This window comes from Passer domesticus, chromosome 9, assembly GCF_036417665.1.
Source record: "Passer domesticus isolate bPasDom1 chromosome 9, bPasDom1.hap1, whole genome shotgun sequence".
Lineage (NCBI taxonomy): Eukaryota > Metazoa > Chordata > Aves > Passeriformes > Passeridae > Passer > Passer domesticus.
Window position 1 is genome coordinate 39,234,329 of NC_087482.1, and position 21,553 is coordinate 39,255,881.

Sequence of the window (21,553 nt, forward strand, 5' to 3'; positions counted from 1 at the left end):
ACGTGGCCGGAATAGACACTTGCGTATTAAAAGTGAGGGAGGGGGGGAGATGAGAAGGGAATATTTAGTGTAATCCAAGTGCTTGATTATCCATATTCTGATCACAAAGAGTTTCTGAGGCCTGCTGGGAGTGATTAGATTAATGTAATGCGGTTTGAAGGGTCTGTGTTTTCTCTCTTAATTTGGGTCATTACTCGGAAAGCAAGCGTGAGATCATTTTATCTGCATGCAAGGAAAGATAGTCATTCAGGAGCGGTTTAAACACGCCGTAATGAACCGGCCCCGAAAAGCGGCGCTGGGAAACTCCGAGCCGCCCTTCGCGCAGCCCCGCCGGGGGTCCTGCAGGGGCTCTGACCCCTTTCCGGGGGGCTCCAGCAGCCCTCTGAAGCCGCCCGGCTCCCTCCCGCCCTCCTTCTGCTCCTGTGCTGCTCACGGCGCCCGGCGGGCCGGGCCCGGCTCCCGCAAGCCGCGCTGGCCCCGGGGACAGCGCCGTGCAGCCCGGCCGGGAAATGAGACACCTGCGAAGGGCCGGTTTATTGTCCCGTGATAGATATAGATATAGATATATTCCTCACTTATTCGAGCGTACATTTAAAATGGAGATTTACAGACACGTATAAAGAGCGCTGTCCTGGCGCCGGGCGGGGGGCGGCCAGCCCGGCCCGTCCCGGCAACGCGCCGTTAAATAAGATTCCTCTTATGTACAACTGCGGCTCGGGGTCGCTTGCTACCGGCGGCTGAGCTCGCTGGGAAAAGGACAGAGAAGCGAAGGCTGGTTTGGATAAATAGTGCTGGCCTGGTGGAGCAGGTCCGAGTGTGGCGGCGCGCCGGGCCCTTAGCTCTGCCCGCTGCGCCCAGGGTCCCGCGGCGGAGGAGCGCTGGAGACGCTGTCGTGCAACTTTCGGACGTGCTTCTTTAAATCAAAGTTTCTGCAAAATCCTTTCCCGCAAGTGACACACGTAAAGGGCTTCTTGTCGTTGTGGGTGTGCATGTGGAAAGTCAAGTTATAGATCTGGTGGAAGGCTTTGTTGCAAATGGTGCACTTGTACTGCTTCTCTCCGCTGTGGGTCAGCTTGTGGTTCTTGTAGTTGCCTGCGAAAGAGGAAAAAAGATGGAAAAGGGAGTTACCGAGGGTGCCCGGACCGCACGGAGCACAGGTAAGGGGGGCATTAGGAAGCGTCTCCACCCGCACCCCCGTCCCACTTGTCAAACTCGGTCCTCGTCAGCGCGGAGCAGCGCGCAACTGGCACGGCACAAATGAGAGGCAGGGTCAGCCCGCTGACCCGCGGCAAACGGAGGGCTCTGGATTAGGACCAAGGCCCGGCACCTTTCATTTAAAAAGCATTTAGGGGGAACCGTCAGCACTGCCCGGCGATGCGGCCCAGCTTAGAGGGAAAGTAATTGGGAGCGGCGGCGGATCTGCCCGCGCCCCTCGCTTTCCCCAGCCGGGCAGGGCTCGCCGCGTTTAATCCCCGCTAATGATGGGCGAGGGCCCCGGCGCGTCCCGGCTCAGCTCACCTTTCTGGTGGAAGCCCTTGCCGCAGAACTCGCAGACGAAGGGCTTGTAGCCGGCGTGGATGCGGATGTGGGTGTTGAGCGTGGAGCTCCTGTTGAACGCCTTTCCGCACTGGTTGCACTTGTGGGGTTTCTCCTGCACCGGGGTGCGAGAGGCCCGTCAGCGGGGGCTGCGCGGAGAGCAGGGGCGGCCGCCGCCTCCCGCACCCCGGCCGCCCCCCACCTACCTGGGTGTGGATGATTTTGTGCCGGCACAGGGTGCTGGCCTGGCGGAAGCCCTTCCCGCAGACCTTGCAGACGAAAGGCCGGGCCCCCGTGTGCACCGGCATGTGGCGGGTGAGGTTGTAGTGCGCGTTGAACACCTGCGGGGAAGCGCCGGGAAGGCGAGGTCAGGCGCGGCCCCGCCGCCGCCGCCGCCCCCGGTCCCCCCACCCGATGCCGGCGCCCCCCTTACCTTGCCGCAGACCTCGCAGGTAAAGTTTTTGGGCTTGCCCTCCGCCGCCCCGCCGCCGCCGCCCCCCATCTTGGCGTGGCCCTTGGGGGGGCCGCCGCGCTCCGCCGCCGCCGCCTCCTTCATCACCTGGTCCAGGTGTCCCGGCAGCCGCTCCTTGTGGGCGAAGGGAGGCGGCGGCGGCAGCTTCTCGGCCGCCAGCCCCGCCAGCTTGGCGTTCTCCAGCAGGAAAAGCTTCTGGTGGGCCGAGAGCCCCCCCGGCGACGGGGCGCCCAGAAGGCCGGCCGGGAAGAGCTGTCCGTGCAGGAGGTCGGCCGGGTGGTACGCGGCGTCCAGGTAGTTGAAGTAGTAGAGGGAGCGGGGGGCGGCCGGCACGGCCCCTGCCTGGTGGATGACCTGCGGCTTGATGAGCCGGCCGCTGGGCTGGCCCAGGGCGAGCTCTGCCTTGCAGCACACGCCGCAGTTGGCTTTGCAGAGCCCCGCGCCGCCCCGCAGGCTGCTCTTCCACAGCTCCGAGTAGTTGAGAGTCTTGGAGGGCAGCTCGTAGCCCAGAGGCGGGATGGGGATCACGCAGGGCAGGGGCGAGCACAGGCTCAGCGGCTTCTTGCCTGGCTCCGGCCCCGGCCCGCCGTGCCGCTCCTCGAAGGCCGGCTTGGGCTCCGACGTCTTTGCCATGATCCGCTCGATGGAGAAGGCCAGCGTCTTGGAGGGGTTAGCGGTGGCGGCTCTGCCGTCGTGCCGGGGGCAGGAGGAAGGCATGACCGTCTCCAGCGACCCCGGGCTCGCCATGTCGCTCCGCCGTGCGGGAACTTGGTGTGAGCAGCGACTCGCTCCCGCGCTCGGCTCTGCATTCCAGAAAAGCCAGGAGACAAATCAATTTAATAAGCACCTTGTTCTCCCCCCACCCCACCCCCCACCGGCACCCCCTCCCTATTTACATTCAAATGAACATATTCAAGAACAATGGCACGTAGGGTACCAGATTACTGCTCATTAAGCGGAACACGCTAAAGTAACATGCAAGCTAGACCTTGTTAGTATTAAAAAAAAAAAAAGGAAAGAAAAAGAAAAACCTTCCCCAGCCCAATGCCACCCAGCCGACCCCCACCGATGGCCACGGTCCGGGAAATGCGGGAGCAGGGGCGGGGGGCACGGCGAGGGGCGGCGGGGCTCGCCTTGGGACCACTTACCTTTGCCCAGCTCCGGCGAGACTCATCCAAGCAGCGCGGCGTGGCCACAGTCACATTTTGATAGCAAACATCTTCCTGAGCGTCAGATCACGGTCTCGAACATTTAAAGCTGACATCATATGAAGTCACTTTGAGCAGAATGACATGGGGATGCCACCATGGATCTTCCCCAAGCCGAGGCGCCGGGCTGGAGCGCGGTGGGTTGGGGCAGAGAGAGGAAGACGAGCCCCCCCTCTCCACGCACAATTTCCTTCCAGTTTAAGACGCACAAATCGCTCGTGTGCGAGCTGGGTTTTTCCTCTCTCTCTCCCTTCTTAAAAAGCAACTTGCAAAGCAGAGGAATCGTTTTGCATGTGGCAAATTAGAAGGCAAGTGCGATTCACAAGTTGGGTGGAAAAGAGTGCTCCAGTTCTTGCTGGGGTTAGAAGAGCCACTCCGAATGAGCGTGAGGATTTTTTTTCTTCTTCCTTTTTTTTTTTTTTTTTTTTTTAAGAAGGGGGAGAATGATTTTTTTTTTCTCTAAAGCAACTACCACGCAACCATGCTCGAGTTATTTTGGCAACCCATCTGCAATCAGCTCCGTTGCAACCGAGCTGGAAGATAATTAATAAATTGTCACTTATCTGCGAGCCTCTCCAGCATGTATAAATTAATAGCCAACCCATTAATTAGGACAGTGTATTAATGTTAATTAAACTAAGTTTAATTCCAGCCCTCTCCCCTCTCAGGGTAACTGGTGATTAGCCTTAAATAAATGCGGAGGGAGTCGTGTCCAGGACTTGAATTCGCTGCTGAAAAAAAAAAAAATTAAAAATAATAATAACAAAAAAGCCCCGTGCTCAGCGAAGGGAAGTTCTGCAAGTTGCCACCCCCTGAAGGTGTCCGCTGCCCCGGGGGGCACCCGGCGACTCTCCCTTGCCCTTGTAGCCCTCGTCCTGCCCCCCCCACCCTCCCCCCAGCACTTTCTTCTCCCCCCTCTCCCCCCCGCCCCCCCAAACAGGCGACGCTACATTATAGCGCCTGGATGCCGGGGTTTCTTTCCTTCCTCTCTCTAATTAAAACACCGTGATGCGGGAGGGGAGGATTTGCAGAAACCTCAGATGCGAGGACGCGGTAATTGAGAGAGTCCCGCGTACACCTGTCTGGGGGGGCCCGGCTGCAGGGCAGCACCCCCCGGGCTCTGATTAGCCGCCCCGTCCCTTGCCGGGGCTATTCAGCCGAACCAATTTTCCCCCGGCGATTCAGGGCGCTCAATTCTCTTTCACTTGTAGCCACTATAGCGCTGCGTGGAACCTGGTTTTGTGTGTTTCTAAAATAAAGGGGAGGATTATCCGGGGGAGGGGGGGGAGCGAAGGGTTTAGATTGAGCCTGGCCAGAGGTAAAGCAAGCAATGAAAAGGCCCCTATATATATATTTTTTCCCCCTCCCTCGCGCGTCTAAGAAAGTTTAGAGGAATTCGGGGGTTTTGTGCGGCGCTGACAAAGCCGCGCCTCCTCTCCCCGCCGGGACAGCTCGCCGGCGGCTGTTTGCAGACAGGCTTTTTCACCTGCGAACCACAACACGCTCCAGAAACAAACTTTAAAAGCGGCGGCCGTCCCGGGCTGCCTGCGGGCGGAGGGCAGCGCCCATTGCCGGGGGGACACCCCGCCTGGAGCATCCATCGGGAGCTGGCGTCCGCCCAGCCCTGCCCGCCCGATCTGCCGGGTCAGCGTGCGAGGGAGCGGCGGAACCGTCCCGTTTCTGCGGGAGAGGCTGGGACGGGACCGCGGGGAAGCGCAGAAGCCGTGCCTGGTGTCTGGGCTGCCGGAGAGCCCGGCTGAGCCCCGGGGAGAGCTGCGCTTGAGCCGCCGTGCCCGCCCAGCCCGCACCTCCTCCGGGCAGCGGGAGCGGCTGCGCTGGGCTGGGCTCCGCTCGCTCCCGGGGCTCGCCGGCTTTAGCGAAGTATTTAATTAGCCTCCACAAACTTCTTTTCCTCGCCTGCAGATTATACTGAGTGGAGGGTTGGGAACTATTTTACACCTTGCCACTCACATGTTAATTAATCTCTATCTAACCCTAATTGCAGTTTATTCAAGCACCGCTCAAACAGCTCACCCACACAATAAACACTGGGGCTGCTTTTATCCATATTACTCCCCGCTCACACGTTGAGTAATTAACTCCAGTACCAACTAATAGTGCAAACAAATATTTTCTGTAAACGAGATGATTTCGGGCAGGATAAAAGAAGGGCTGCGGAGCCGGGACCGGGAGCTCGCTGCCAGCTTCCCCGAGCCGCCCTCGTCCTTGCCGGGGTGTTTGCTCAGCCGGGTCTGTCCCTCTTTCCCTCCTTCCCTGGCCAAGGGGACAGCTCGCTGCTGCGCACCCAGCGCCCTGCTATGGGCCAGCGGGTCCCGCAGGCCTCGGGGCTCCCGGGGGCGAGGAGAGGCACGGATCCCGGGGCTGCCTCCTCCCTGCAGCCCGGAGGAGCTCCAGCATCCATCCCCAGGCCGGGTACCGGCTCGGGCCGCGCCGCTGCCTCCCGGCCAGCTCGAAGCCGGGTGCCGCACGCCTCACGCATCAGGGCGTTGAGATCCCAGCTAAGAGCCGGGCATCAGAGCTCAGTATTTTAATTGAAATCGCAGGTTTAGGCACAGCTGGAGGCCGTCTCTATCGATTCGACTTCTGCTGTTCCGGCGAGCATATTACAACTGACTGACTTTGAGACAGCTGCCCCGGCCCCGCCGCCTGCCCAGCGCCCAGCCCGAGCCCCGGGGCTCCCGGGGTGCCAGGCGGGAGCGGAGGTTTTGGGGGGCCGAGCGGCCCAGCCCGGCTTTGGGAGGGAGGCAGCAGCGCCTGCACGTCGGGCTCCGGGCTCGGCCCCGCGTTCCGCCTCTCCCGTGGGGGCAGCCCTCCCGTGGGGTTTTAATCCTTCACCCCCGACATTTGGAGGGAGAAATGGTTTGCGGATTTTTCCCCGAGAAGGCGCACGCCGCAAAGACGTTCCCATCGCGGACGCGATCGCTTCTGCGGTTATTTTTACGCCGCTGCCTCCCCAGCAAAACGAGTGCGGTGCCCGGGCGGGCCGGGCCGGCCCCGTGCGGGACACGCCGGGGCACCCGCGGCTTCTCCGGCGCCCGCTGCCCTCGGGGGTCCCGTCCGCGCCCGGCAGCCCCTGCCCCAAACCCTCCCCGGCCGCTGGCATCGAAAACAGGCGGGGGTTCCCCTTTCGCTCCTCGACAGCCAGAGCCGCCGGGTCAGGGGCTCCCGGGACGCGGCCCGGGTGGGTCCCGGGCGGGCGGCAGCGCAGGGCCCCGCGGCTCGGCCCGGCTCCCCGCGCCCGCCCGGGCACTCGGCACTGGGCATTTCTGGTCCACTGGAAGATAACTTAGGATCCTCCTAGTTATTTAACTTGGCAGCTGCTTAAACTCCGCAGTGGAAGCTGCCGAAAGTTATTAGCATTATGCTTCAATCTCCCCGAAATGGTGGCTTTGATTTCCACGCTGCTTTGCTTTTTATAGGTATTTTTCGAAATACTTTTTTTCCCCCAATTCTTTTCCCTATTATTTTTAATCCAGGTGACGGACTGTCGGGTGAGCCGGCGGGCCAGGCAATTTGGATGGGGCTGTCTTTGTGAGCCTGGTGGGGGAACAGCTTTTTCTGCGGCTTTGCTGCTTTGTGCAAGGGTGCGCTGGAGGGGCCCAGGGCTGGGCTGGGAGAGGGGCTGGGCTGCGCTGCTGCCCGGCCCTGGCCCCACCGTGCTGGATTTGGGTCTGCCTCCGTGCAAGGCAGCAATTCTGACCTCGAAGGGTCAGACCAGGGATGCTCCCAAGGTGTATGGCCGCAAGCCAGTTTGCAGTGGTTAGAGACTGGACAAATTAATGAGCAGCGAACAGAGAAGTCAGGATAGCAACGTTTGGGGCAGAGGTGAAATGAGGGTTGTTACCCATGTGAATATTTCAGGTTATTCCTATGAAACTGGATACTCCAAAGAAGCAGTACCCCTGCAGTGCTGTGTGCCTCAGTCCCCACGGGCAGTCCATCCTATTCTGCGGGACCCATTGCATTGGGGGGTGACCCTGCTTCCCTGTCACCCAACAGACACTGCCACACTGGGGCAGGAGTAATGCCTGGCAAGCTCACCTTGGATGGAGCAGTGGCTTTGAGACCCTCCCAAGGTATTTTTTCCTCCCTTTTATCGAGTTATCCACGTTACTGCCTAACTATAGGCAGATAATTTTATTTTATATTTTTAGATTTTTTTTTTTTTTTATTTTATTGGGGAGCTAAGTTTTTAGAGCACTGTAGAGGTTCCAGAGGAAGTGTGGTTAGTGGGATGTTGGAAGCAAACTGGCTCAGAGTCCTTGCATGGCTGTACTGGTCTATACTGTCAGCGATGGCAGGAGTAACATCGACATTTTCAACCTGAATCCAATTTTAAAAGCTGGTATCTGACCTGCTTCTAAAACCGTTTGAAATCTAGTCCCACTGTAAAGCAACCGGCAGGGCACCGTGGCAGGAGCTGCACAGAGTGCCTCGATGGCAATCAAATGGGCTTATGTAATTCTAAAAATGGCAACTCCTTACTTGCCACATCTCTTTCTGTCTGTGCGGAGAGTCCTGCAGAGCTGCCAAACAGAAGCAATTGAATGAACTCTTTTCCCGGCTCATTCCTCCTTCCGCAGCTCGGAGAAAGTGAGCCAGAGCCTATTCTAGTTTGCCTGTCAACAGGAATGGTAACTAACGGCTCGATCCCAGCCAGGCTTTATGCCCCAAAAACGCTGCCTGCCTGCCTGTGAGGAGCAGAGAGAGACATCATGAGGGAAATCTAGTTCCTGGTGTGAGACTGGTCTAGCCCGGGAGGCAGGTGAGGAGTCCTTGGAATCCACACCATGTCCAAAGCCAACCTGTCCAGTAATGCAAGGAAGAAATTGTTGAAAGGGTGAGCTGCTCTTCTCCATCTTTATTGTCAGAAATAGTCATCCTTCGCATTGCAGTAATGGAGCAATGCTGCCTTTCATTTCTGAACACTGAAACTGAAAGATGTTCCTTCCTAATGTTTTGAAATGTTGTACTTTATTTTTTTTTTTTTAAGAGTGGGAGCTTTTAAGTTTTCCTGTGTTTGTAGGGGTTTTTTCCCCTTATTTTCTATTTAGGAGAAAAGGTGGGAGGAAGTAGAGAAGGAGAATATAATGGGGGGATGGCCTTGTTCTCACTTTCCTACTGAAAACGTTTCAGGAAAGGGAAGGGAACAAAAAACAGTGAAAATGGGTAGAAGCCCACTTCAGTTTCATGTTCCTATTCCTTCTCTTTTTTTTTTTGCTTGAAAGAAGGAAGGCCAAAAAAGTAAGTGGGACAAACTCCACGTGTTTTGAATTATTCTCCCCTTAATGAGATAGAAAAACATCTCGTTTTCAAAATTACTTCCTTTTTCAATGAAGAAAATCAAACAGAGAAAGAATCCTTCCAGAACCAATCCTTCCACTGCTGTTTTGCCACTCACTCCTCACTCAGTGTTGTCCAGTCTTTCTGGCTATGCCATGCCAGGTTGTTTGAGATTTGTGTTTGCCATTGTTTGAACTGTTGTCACAGGTGTTATCTGCTGTATGGTGTGGAGGTGGCAGCGGGTGGCAGCACCTTGTCCCCTTGTCCCCTTCCTCTGGGGTGTGTGGGACCGGCTGGGCTGCAGCATCCCTGTCCCTCGTGGTGGCTAAGTCAGAGAGAGCCTGGCAAGGCTCCCAGATTGACAAGTGAAAGTGTTGCTGTGCTGCTTGGGCACAAGAAATGGGTTGATTCATGAAGACATGATCTAGAAAAGCCACTAAAAATCCCCCCAACAATGAGAGCCCAGACTAAAAACCCAGACCTCGTTACTGGAGGAAAAAAACTTCAATGCACTACCCAAGTATTTCCTGAATGTTCAAGAACATCCTCAAATTATGTAAAAATAGATTATAATTTATTTATTTGATTTAAGTATGAGCCTAGATTGTGATTTTGGGGTGGAGCTGGAGATAGTGTGACAAGCCTGGGCAAGTCATCAGCCCTGGGGCACAGAGGAGCTGCTGCAGCTCTTCCCCACAAAACACAGAGCACGGCAGAACCCACAGGAGCTCTCAGACTTCTCGGGTGTGGAGTAACTGTTTCTCTGTGGGGAGCTCTAGGCCTTTGGTCCCACAGTCCGTGGATGAGGCTGGTGTTCCATGGCCATGGCCAGTTTGTGCTGGAGGGACTGGCTCATCAACTCCTGCTTACACACCAAGAACATGATCAAGGGTAGATCTGTCATGGTGAGCCATTAGCTGCCCCTGCTGGGTCATCCTTCCCATCCCCACTTGTTGACTCCTAGAGCTGCTGAACATGGGTATGGGAGATGTTCCTGTCCCTGAAGTGAAGGTCTGGATGGGCTTGGAGGCTGCCACATCTCTGCCTCTGATGTAAAACTGAACCTGCAATCTTTGCCTGTTCAGCTTGATAGAAAAATACCTTTCCTGTTATCCGAGTTCATCACCACCACGTTCACTACCAGTCTTTGAGCTATTTATCTCCTCCTACCTCCCTTCCAGTGCGTGCTTCTCCTCTCCAGCTGACAGCCTGGGACAGCCCCGACATCAGCTGCTTGTGGAGCTCTCTGTGTAGAAAGCCAGACCTAAACGCTGTGGCCTTTGCTCCCCCCAGCTGTCATATCCTCCAGGATCTGCAACAAGTCCTGGTTTTACAGACCCCATCTTGACAGTCCCCAATCTGATCTGACCACCTGGTTTGTTTTTGAATCGAGCACTTGAGTCATAACATTTCTGTTTATTTCAACAACTGTATTCCTTGCATAAGAAATGAGCCAAGATGGTCTAAGGCGGGGATAGCGAAGCATGTCATGGCTGTAATTACTTTTGCTCTCCCAATATAAATTTTTACAGTATAATCAAAACCTTATTTTCGTAGCACTGGACTCTGTTATTGACTTAATCTTCTTAAGTGCTCCTATTATTCCAGTGATTTCATCGTTGTATGTTGATTTTAATCTTTTGATCTCCATATTAGCTACTGCCTGCAACTAATTTGTTGCTCAGTGTTTTTCTTTGTTTTGACCTGTGAGGCATTTTCCTCATGGCACACAACTCTGCTGGCAGATTGCATATAATCTCTGCACTTTTTTTCTCCCATATTTTGCATAGTTACAACAAATGCGGATTTACGACTTGAAATGGAATATGTGTCTTTTAGAAAGGCTGAGGAAAATATCACTTCAGGTTTAGCTTGAAAGCCTAAACGTGTTTGATTAAAGGAAATATCATGGAATGCAGCTCACCAGAGAGAGGTGTCACACAGGCTTTTTTTTAGTCCAGCAAGTTCATGGATGGGCGAAAACTGCAATAATTTTATTATATGCAGTGAGGATTGAAGAGTTCTGAAAGCAGTGCTAGACCTAAGATGAAGAGGGCTGGGTTTTGTGAATGGCTCAAAGGAGTCTCCTAGCTGAGCTTGGTTTGTTACAACAGTGGCTTTGTTGAATCCTGGCAATGTGGAGCAGGTTTTTGAACAAATACTGGAAATGCAGAGTTCTGAACTTCACAGCCAAAGTGCAGAGGTTGACAGACAGCTCAGCTGCATTTTGGTTGGCCATTAAACAGCAGCTTTTCCTTTTGGTAGTTGATGGTTTAACCTGTGCTGATTTATTATGTGCTTTGTTTTCATTAGCTTTGTCTTTTAAAGCTTAGAGAAATAATTTTTGCCTTAGGTTTGCTGTGACTTTTTAAAAAAGAACACAGCCTGAACGTTGGCAAAATCATCTTTGCTTTGTGCATGCCTGTTTATGCTTCTGAACACAAATTGTCTTCTAATATTTTTGACGTTTTGGTCACTAGAAAGGCAGAAAAGCAATTTCTAAGATGCCTATGGGCCAGAAGACATGCATTACAGCAGAGGGGAAAGAATCTGTTAGTTGGTGAAATATAAAACAAATTGGATGAACAGCTGCTGACACTTGTCAGTCAAATAGTTGATAGCATTTTCAGTCTCCATGCCACATGCTTTAAGTAAGTCTGTCAAAAAAAAGGATATTTTCGCTGGACTTCCCTGTAAATATGAGAGAAGTTTTGGCCTGATCTATCATTTAAAATTTTGCTGGCAGAAGAATGAAATTTTCCTCTTTTCCCAAAACTGATTGACATAACTGTACAGGCAGATTCTTCGTCTAGGTGCAGTTACTGGCACCAAGTCCTTTGACTGCTGGAGCTCATTCCATCACAGCAATGGGTTGAAGTGAACCAGCAGCAGATCCTTGTGTTCCTCAGCCACCTTTGCCAGTGCTCTCATCTATCCACAAGCCCTTATAGGTGCTGCCCAAGGTGTAGCTTTGCTCTGCAGGAGCTGAGCCCTGTCCAGACTACAGTCTGTGGCCAGGAGGGATTCAAACCCAGGAGGGATTTGAACACAGATTTATATTTTTCAGGAAGAACCAAACCATTTTGGATTTGACATTTCTTCAGGATTGACCCAAGGTGGCTCTTCCCACCCCTGGTACCACAGTGCAGCGCTCATTTAGGAGAGGGTTGGGCTGCCAGCACACCCCTGGCCACGTGCAGGGTTAAAGGCAGTGGGGATCAGGGGGCAGTGCCCTCCTTTGCTCAACCACAGGCTGCAGACTGTGGAGTGGGAGGTTTAATCCTGCTTTGCAGCAATGCTGTAAGATCTTCTCCCTGCTTACACTAAAGTACATAACCCTGAAGCTCATCTTTTGGATCCAAATGCCTTAAAAATAGTGAGGTGGCTAATGCTTCTCTGTTCTGTGGTCAAGCCTCAGGGCTGTGGGGCGTTTTTTGGGGTTTGAGGACACAAAAAGCTGTCAGAGGCCATAGGGTCACTGCTCGTGGCAGAGGCACTCGGCTGAGGGTGTCCAATCACTGCTGCTTTAGGGAGGTACCGACGTGCGTTAGCAATGCACAGCCAAGGAGCAGCTCCTGAAGGCTGCACCCACACTCTCTCATTCAAAAAACTGAGCAGGGCTCACTATTTTGAAAGGTGGCAGGTGGAAGTGGGCTGTGTTTTTACCCAATAAATATTTTGTGTTTAAAGAAAAAAAAGAGAGACATTTCCAGAGCAGAATCAAGCTGTTTCTCCAGCTCTGCTCTGCCTGACTGCCAGCAGAGCTATAAATTTCCATGTCCTTCAGTGCTCTTTGCTACCAGCCTGGTGACCACCCCAGTAAGGACTTCCTCTTGGAGCTGCTGTCCTTCACACAAATATTTGGGGCAGCTGAGGGAGAGGATAAAGAGGGCATGAACCCACATGTGCAGCAGTATGTGTGTGGGTCTCACGTGGGTCTCAACCCCCCAGAAAGAAAGGACCAGGTGGTGCTTGCAGTTTGTTCCTTGCTTTATATCTTGTGAGACTTGCTTTATCAGGGAAGTCCTGGGAGGGCTTCAGGGTGGGATTGAAGGCTCCAAGCATAATGAGGTCAAGGAATACGTATTTTTTTGTGTGCATTCCAGTGCCAGACCTGCAGAGGCATCTGAATTGGTTTTGATAGACTGAATATGACTTAAATACTCAACTACTACCCCAGCTCGTCCAAGGACTCAGGGCCAAGTAGTTGCACATATAAAAGGTGGGTGAGAAGAGGGAAAAGCTTCCTGTGTCCGTGGTCACAAAGCCATACTCCTGCCTAAGTTCTCAGAATCAGCTTTTTTTCTGGCAATGCTTCTGTCTACCAGTAGCACAGAGCAAGATAAGTATCAAATCTGCTGGGCTGCATTCAGGGCTCAGAATTCGTCTATTCTGGTGCATCAATGGCTTCTCAACATGTAAGTGGTGCTAAATGTGCACATCCACCACCCACTCCTGAAGTGAAGCCCTTGCTAATGCCCCTGTTCCAAGGGGGTGGTGTTCCCAGGACACCTGGGAAAGGTGGATGCTGAATGTGTGGGGTGTGGCCATCCAGGTGGGGCTGCACAGCACCTCCACAGAAGATGCTAAACTCTGACACAGAGGGAAATGACCCAAAATTCCAGCACTGCAAGTGCATATGTGCCAGGCTCCATAACTATCCCAGCCCAGGATTCAACAGCCCCTTCACAGGCAGTTCCAGAGGTCCCAATTTCCCCCCACACGTCCAGGGTGGATCTCATGTCTTTTGGGTTCTGAGAGATGGTTTAGTTTAATTGTTCATTATGTCAGGAAGGCTCATCCAGGTAGGATGTTTTTCCATTTCCCCATTTTTTATTTGTGAGGGATGAACATTTGTCCTGGTTCCCCAGGCTGGACACAGGTTGTTGTGTTTGGGGGTGAAGCACACCAGCTCTTCTGCTGCTCTCTCAAATGACTGAGACCTGGGCTAGCAGGAACCAGTTCTGGTGTGAATCAGCTGATGGGAGGGAGGGACTGCAAAACCTCTCAGAAAACTCTCAGTCTAACAGAGAATCACAGAATGGACTGGGTTGGAAAGGACCTTAAGGATGATGTAGTTCCAACCCCCTGCCATGGGCAGGGACCCCTTCCACTAGACCAGGTTGCTCAGAGCCCCTGACCTTGAACATTTTCAGAGATGGGCTATCCATGACCTCTCTGGCAGCCACTTCAAGTGTCCTTCCATTAAACCAGACTTTTACTTAATTTCAACTCAGGGTTTGTCTCTGCCCTGCTGCACTAAGACTGCTTTGGGAGAAGTTAAAATACAAACTGAGGCCTTTTGAAGGAGGGTTAGTGTTGGGTGAGGCTGATTGCCACATAATAACAGGGCTGAACCAGAGCAGACATCAATTAGATGTGGAGGGACAAATCACAGGACACAGAGTGCAGAAAATGGTGCAAACAGCTGTGGTGGTCATAGCAGAAATGCCCTTGTACCTGGGGAACAGACTGTGTGCTCCCAATCCTGACCTTGGGGAGCAAATCAGGAAACCATCTTCTTAATTAATAAACTAAAGAACACCCATGAGAAAAGAAAACGCCTTTATTCTGTGAGGTTGGGGCTCTTACATCTCAGCTTAGTTTGTTTTTTTTTTCTAAGGCAGACATAAAAAGACTCCATAATTTATTATTAGGACATCTGAATAGTTATTTATTGAGAAGCCACAGTTCTCACACTTTTACAACTGTCGGCTTGTATAAGGCAAAAAAAGCAAGATGGATCACTATTTTACACAGAAAGTAAAAGCTCTGGAGAAGGAACTGATGGACATGCAGTTACTGGTCAAAATGCAATGTACATGACATATATAAAAACCATTGTGAAACAGAGGAATTGTAAATTATGGTTACAATCTACCGAAATAAATATTCAATATATTATTATAAACACATTTGTAGAGTCTAAGATTGTAATTAAAGTTGTCTTTGTACATACACGGTTATTTGAAATTTAAACAAAAATGTAACATTTAGAGGAGCAAACGTCAACATAAAACAACTGCTTTGGACTTGTAATGTGGCATGATATATCCATAATGATAGGATTAATCTGGTGTGGCAATTAGAATGACTAATCCTTTGGGATGTAGTCTCTATGGAGTTAACTGCATATTGAAGGGAAGAGCCTGGTACTTTAACAAGGATGCAGAATGATTCAAACGGCTGTCTGGGTTTGTTTGTTTTCTGGTTTTTAAATGAACAGAGAGAACAAAAAAATCATTTGTAATTGCCTGGTTTTTCTTTTAAAAACAAAGCTGTTTTTTTAATTAATTTTAAGCAGTTGGCATCCACAGAAGAGAAAGAAATGAAAGGACTCGAGTCACTCATCTTCACAACAATTTACCATCAATGTATATACAGTACATTAATGAAGCATTGTTTAAACTTTAATAACAGGGACACACCTAGGATGTTTTCTATGTAGTTTTTCCATTAACAGTATTAAACAATGGTGCTCCATATTGCTTATGAACATATAGATATGAAATTAGGAAACTGATGAATCAAAGAGAGGTGCTAATCTTATTACCACACAGCTAACATGGCATTTGTATTGGTAAACTTCTCATGGGCATTTAGAGCTGACATAAAAATTCCTAATGTGGCTAACTGAGTTACAGACGAGGTACATGCACGGATACCAGGCGACCCCCAGCCGGTGCTCCAGCTTCCCTAGTCATCCTCCTCATCCTCCTCATCGCTGTCCTTCATGGTGATGCCCTGGAGCCCCCCGCCCTCGCTGACTGACGCCGTGGCCTCCTCCACTGTCAGCCGGTTCCGGATGGTCTCGTAGGTTTTGCTGTTCAAGGTGGAGTCCAGCACGCCTTGCAATCGGAAATCTCGGTACGTTTTCTGCAGCAGAGACAGGGAGAGGTCAGGGCCAACAGCAGCTCCCCTGCTTTGCTGCAGGAGTCAACCTGTGCCCCTGTGCTGTGGGCACTAATGGGAGAGGATGGGCCAGCAGGAAAATCCCAGCCCTGGGGACGTTTTGTGTCACCTGGGAAGCGCAGAGGCCACAGGAGCATCTCTGCTGGCCACCACTCTGGCGTGGCAGAGCTCCCTTTAGGATGCCTTGGGCAACAAATTACAGCTCTGTGACTCCAGCCCTGCCTTTGTGGGCTGGGCAGCTTCAAAGCAGCTCAGGGGAGCTTTGCACAGGGTGGGCTGGTGTCTAAAAAGACATGGAAGCAATATAAGGGCTTCGCTCCGACTGACTTCCCTTGCTTCTGGATGTGTTCATCCTGCCCCTAATGTCAGAGATTTCTCTTCAAGCAGCAGGATGCTTATCCCCCATACCCACAGAGATGATTACACATTCCAGGAATGCTCCATATTAAACAATGCTAGCTACAGTACAGGGATTAAATAAAATAAGTCCAGGATGCTGGATGAAATTATTGAGGTATAAATATAAGCGTGGGGCACGTTTCTTAAATCTCCCTTTCTTCACCTCAGTCCAGAATTGTATTTCCATGGTTCCTATACTTCCCTTGTTATTACAATTAACATCTCTTATTTGAATTTATGCTTAAAACCTTCTCAATTCTGTGAGAGAAAACTCTGGTTTCATTGTTCATTTAATTCTGCTCTGTGCTCTGCACAGAAACTATTTACTGTTCTGCTATTTCAGAAAGTCCTTGGGTTTGTTATAGCTGCTTCTGAATGTAATATTGGTATAAATAAAGCACAAGGAAAAAAAGCTTTCCTCAGCTAGCTGACAAGTAGGAATAATCTGTCTGTGCCTGTTGTTTTCAGTTATGAAAAGCACATTTAATACATTTCAGTTTTAATTTATTCATGCCTTCAATGTGTTCACTGCACACAAGACCATAAACATTATAAAATACTAGACCAAAAAGCATTAGATAGAACCTAAAATGATCAAAAATATATTTACCCCCTTCTGTGATCTTATTATTTCATGTAAACCACTGTGATTTCACACTGAAATAATTATCATTAGTCCAAGGCATGCACACACACAGATATACACATACACGTGCACTTAAAGAAAAAAAATGCTACTTTCAGGGTATGTTATCTCACCTTTGTGATCTCTTAGAGTTGATTATATACACCCATTGTAAAAGAAACAACTTCAATTAACTATGAGAACAATCTCATTTGCATTCTGACAATAATCACGAGTCATAGCTGGGCTTAAATGTTTCTAGCAAAACAGCATTAAAAACTTTTGGGTTGATTTAACCCATTTTAACTCACTGGCATGATCAGTGAATTTGTCCACAAAAAGGCTAATTTTAGTGCACTTACTGTACAGGTAAGGTCAAATAGCAAGAGAGTTTGGTTTTTGTTTTTAATGCAAGAAGTTACTTTGTTCTTATTTGCACACCTGTATTTTACATCTCTCTACATTTAAAGTTCCTGTTTATCCAGTGCTACCTGCCATAGACATAGCTATCTTAATTATTTAAAAAGAATGTTGTTGAATCCTTCATTTATCTGCCAGTGACAGAGCACGTGCCACACACATGCAGGCACACACACACCTCCTGACAGCGAGGGGCACTGGGAGCACCTTGGCTGCTTACCTTGACTATCCTGATGAGGGTTTTCAGCTGGTAGATGTGGAGCTGCAGGTCCATGCGGTCTGTCAGCCAAGTGCACACAACACTCATGGAGCTGGTGTACCATTGCTGCAAGAGAGACAGGCTTCTCCAGCACCCACACGGGGCTGTGTGCGATGCCCTGACTGACACTTGTGCCCCCAGCATCCCCTCACACCCACCTCTGACCCTCACACCCACCTGCCAGCCTGCCCCTGGGGACCACAGACTGAGGAGAGACAGGCATCTGCTCTTACAGAGAATTTCCATGCATGGGCTTTTAAATTTTAATGACAATAACAACAAAATAAACTTATTAGGAAGGTAATGGCCACTAGTAGTGCCATGAGGTTTTGTAATCTGATTTTGCCATCGATGGCACTTGCCAGCAGTGATGTGTGTTTGGTTCGAGCCATGTTTTTAACCTGTTTCCCCCACAGTGAGAACACAGTCCTGCCTTTAAGGATGTTGGTCCCACACTCAGGCTACTTACCATCTTCAAACTCAATCATAAACAGCCACAGGATGAGTTTGGGACCCTGAGGGTGACCAGAGGGGAGGCTCATGTGGGGCAGGTTTGGCTGGGGGGAAGGATGCTGGTGTAAGCACCCATAGGTGGGTGCCTACCCAAGCTGCGTGGGAAGGGCTTTGGTTTCACCCTCACAGTTATGAAAGATGGAAAAGCAGCAAAGAAATCAGCTTGTTTCAAGCTGCTGAACTCACAGGTCCCCTCCAGGGGCTGAAATTGTGCTGTTGTGTGTGAAAAAGGCTCTCAGCAGTGTGGCAGCAGCCTGCCATTCCCGCAGTGCAGGAAGGCTCTGGTGGGCTGTGGGTCAGAGCCCTGCTCATGCAGGGCAGACGTGGCACATCTGATGCCACACAGATGAGCAGCGAGCCCTCGAGAGGAGGAAAAGCAGGGGCTGGGGGAGCCACAAAACCTCCCCACGGTGCTCAGCACAGGGGGTGTTTACAAAGCAGGCAAAACCCTATCACAGCTCTGTATGTGCAGTTGCATCCTTCTCGTGACCTCTCTTACATGCAGAGATCAAACTCCATACTGCAGACCAGATGCAATTAATCTAGAACCAGTTAAAAAACGAAAGAAACTCCACCAGACCAGTTTATGAAGATCCTGACAGAGCACTATCTAAGTTAGTCTGGGATGCAGCTGCCTCCCAATGAGCCTGAAACCTCACACCAGTCCAAGTCAGGTCTTGCTGCCCCCCTCAGTGCCCCCTCAGGCTGGGGGTCCCTGACACAGGACATGCCCTTTCCTGCTGCTGGTGCAGCAGGGGAATGGAGACAACTGAACATTCTGTAATTGCAAAACTTGCCAGTGATTTGCTTCCCTCCATCCTTTGACACTGGCACCCACAAGGTGGCATGAGGCTCACCAAAGCAAACAAATGAGTCTAAGCTAAGCCAGCCCAGCACCACAAAAATGTGTGCTCAACACACATCTCTGATCTTTGTGCCAGCACACCCGGAAGCTGCATGGGGAAGAGTTTTCCCCCCAATTCCAATGATGTTCCTCTACTTTAATTTCTACACCACCTCTTTAAAACATGGATGAAATAAGGAGATGAAAGAGTCACCGAAGAAATGGCATGTGGTGACCTCACGCTCAATGCTTACACCTTGTGCAAATTGTGGCAGAGATTCTGCTGACCCTTCCTCTCCAGGATAGAAAGCTGGCAAGAGCTTGGTTGAGACTAATTGAGACTGGCAAGCAGGAGCTCTCAGCTGTCACCTGAGGTGCTGGCATCACACTGGGGTTGAACAGTGAGTGAACAACCTGGGTAGCTGGTGTGGACCTGATGAGCATAGGAGACATGAAGGTCTGGTGGGGCTTCATACCTTCCAATGCCTCAGACTAGTCTGAGAAGCCAGAGTGTTCCTGGATATCCCCTGAGGATCCCAGGTACACGGACCCAGGACAGCCAGCTGGTGGTTGGGTGGCACAGAGCAACTGCTGTCACTGGGGGATCTGCCTGGGTTCCCATGAAATGCTGCAGAGCCACGTGGGCAAAACAGAGAAATTGCTAATGTTCAAAAAGCTGCTTTCTGCAATCAGTGCTTAACTGAGTCATGCTCTTGGGTGACATTAGCTGTGACCCAGGGCTGTGCTGGCACATGGATGCCCAGGTCAGCCAAACACCTCCTTCCCCTTCTGCCACTTCTTCAAATCGGAGCCCCCAGAGGAAGGGCACAACCATGTGTTACACACACACACCCCCTCCCTTCCCCTGCCGCCTCCCATCTTCCACACAACGATCTGCTGGGTGTTTGTGTCAACTCCACGTGAGATGAGAAGTCCCTGGCAGGGGCAGGTCCTGCCATTTCTGTCTGTCCCACGCCACACACGCCCACAGGGCTATGTGATCCCAAACAGAAATCATAACCTCTGCCTGGAGGGTATTGGCAAGGTGACTTTGCTGCTGTGAGACCTTCTGAGAAAGCCAAATGAAATGTTTTTCTGTGTTTCTGGAGGGCACTTCAAACACTCTGGGTTCTGTGGAGATGCAAACTCCTTGGAGCTGAATGTGAATTGCACCCCTCTCCTCTCGAGCACCGTCTGACAAGGGCTCAGCCAGGCGTAGCGCTCGGCTGCATGAAAGGAGCTCTCTTTCTCAAAGCCAACTTACTCCTAAGACTTTCTGCTTTATGAGAAAAAGACAAAGTCTAATTCATTGATCTTGATACACAAAACCGTCACGTCACTTCATAGAGCACACACCAACTGCTGAATTTCAGCCCTGCATATTCATAAAAATAAGTTAGCCCATAAATTAAATGTTCCCTTTAGCTATCGCTGGTGTTGATGTGCTATAAGACGCATAAGCCCTCTGATTCATGACTAACCTACCAAAGAAGATAACATTTGCATATGACTATATTATTAAAAAAACAACAAAAAAGCCAAATGCTCCTAAACGGAAACGTATTCACCTCAGACAAAAGAGCACAGAGTGGTCTGTGGGGACACCGGCCACCTTGCCTTCCCCAAGGGGGTCTGCCATGCCCTCAGGGGCAGTGGGGTTCATGCTGGGGACACAGGGACCCCAAGGGGATCCAGCTCCCGCCTTGTGGCTTGTCCCCAAAGACAAGGTGCAGAGGCCACAGCCCAAATACTGAACTTTGGGCTCTGCCAAGGGGTTTGCAACACAATTCAGGCACATTTCACAGGCACACCAAAGTAAATACCATAAATATATTTTCTGCACAAAACTCCTCATGCCTGGTTGTAAAGAACAAATAGAACTCCCTGATGGTCCAGGCCTGTGGACAAACCCCACAAGAAGTACACAAACATTACTGGTGCTGCTGGCATCCCTGTCCCTCACCTAGGGACAATTTACACTCAGTCTGGGGGCACAGGGTGAGGACAGGCTGTGGAGCCTGCATCCTCATGGATGCATGGTGGGTACCACTCCTCCAGCAGGATGGCAGCAGGGAGGGGCATAGGGCTCTGACAGAGGCAAACCACAGCCCCATGGCTGCACACCATGAGCCAGCCCCAGCAGAGGAAATGCAGACACTATCAGAGCCCAGTCACTGCAAGCAGGTACCGTATTTGTACAGACAGGAATTCAATCCCTCTTTCTGGGCTGGGTGGATGAGGTGGGTCACGGGCCAGCTGGGATGCACCAGGATGGGCATTACAGGAGCTGGAGCATTACAAAAGGTGCATTTCTGTGGCTGCCCATCCAACACCCCAACCAGCTTCAGCAATAAGCTTACTTGTTCCCCAGCCCTCTGCCTTCTTTTTTTTTTTTTTGAATGCAAAAACATGATCAATAAGTTCCTGAAATAGCAAGTTTGTCTCTGAATACATAAATTGTAGAAATTGGTATGAATAAATCTGCAAGTAGCACACTGAATGTGGCACATTTTATCAAAACCCAGTCCTGTGCTGGGCTCCTGCGCTTTCTGGGAGGTGGTGTCATTACACACACCCAGGAACATCTGCAAAGCCCCGTTCTCTTTGGTCTGAGCTGAATGGAAGCATGACCTCCCGTTCCTTGCCATGAACCTTGAGTTCACACTCATATTTTACATGTTACAGGAAGCCACAGCTCACCCCAGGAGTGCTGCAAATAGAATCTCGTAAGCCAGATGCAACACTGCTTCTTAAGGCACCTGAAGGAGCTGTATTCTTCATTCAAAAGCTTACATACTAGTAGCTTAAGGTCACTTCAGCTTTTGTAAAGAGTGGGACAAAACCAGGAATGCTTATAGGGCTGGGTTGTCAGCAGGGTAGCAGAGGGATTACAAGGAACCTGTGACTCTGCCTCTTTCTGCCTTTACTGGTAGTTTTTTTGTGTGTGAACAAGTGCCATACAACAGATTGAGGCTGGTATAAAGGCCTGGGACTGTGCAAGAGCACCCTGCTGAGCCTCAGCTGTGCTTGCAATTAGCAATAGGCATGAAATGATTATTGT

At 50.9% G+C, this 21,553-nt stretch overlaps 2 protein-coding genes across 14 annotated transcripts in view; both read right to left on the minus strand.

The window, feature by feature from the left end:
• Positions 1 to 202: 202 nt before the first annotated feature.
• On the minus strand, positions 203 to 3,939 carry FEZF2 (FEZ family zinc finger 2). Its single transcript, XM_064432919.1, has 5 exons — positions 3,157 to 3,939; positions 1,970 to 2,811; positions 1,743 to 1,877; positions 1,519 to 1,651; positions 203 to 1,092 (listed from the first exon to the last, which is right to left on the minus strand). The coding sequence occupies exons 2-5, from the start codon at positions 2,753 to 2,755 to the stop codon at positions 836 to 838; spliced, it is 1,311 nt and encodes a 436-aa protein (XP_064288989.1). The 5' UTR covers positions 2,756 to 2,811; positions 3,157 to 3,939; the 3' UTR covers positions 203 to 835.
• A 10,129-nt stretch (positions 3,940 to 14,068) lies between these two features.
• Positions 14,069 to 21,553, minus strand: part of CADPS (calcium dependent secretion activator) — a 204,682-nt gene continuing 197,197 nt past the window's right edge. For all 13 annotated transcript variants that reach the window (XM_064432916.1, XM_064432911.1, XM_064432909.1 and 10 more), the window contains 2 exons: positions 17,097 to 17,201; positions 14,069 to 15,396 (listed from right to left, as the gene is read on the minus strand). In XM_064432916.1, coding sequence (XP_064288986.1) covers positions 15,217 to 15,396; positions 17,097 to 17,201 — 285 coding nt within the window. In that variant the 3' untranslated portion in view covers positions 14,069 to 15,216. The remainder of the gene's footprint in view (positions 15,397 to 17,096; positions 17,202 to 21,553) is intronic.

Bases quoted from the DNA above. Each gene is read 5' to 3' on its own strand.
- FEZF2 (XM_064432919.1), bottom strand. From the start codon at position 2,755: ATGGCGAGCCCGGGGTCGCTGGAGACGGTCATGCCTTCCTCCTGCCCC. The intron at 1,878-1,969 runs GTAAGGGGGGCG...GCTTCCCCGCAG, and splicing joins CCTGCGAGGTCTGCGGCAAG to GTGTTCAACGCGCACTACAA. The intron at 1,093-1,518 runs GTGAGCTGAGCC...CCTCTTTCGCAG, and splicing joins CAAGGGCTTCCACCAGAAAG to GCAACTACAAGAACCACAAG.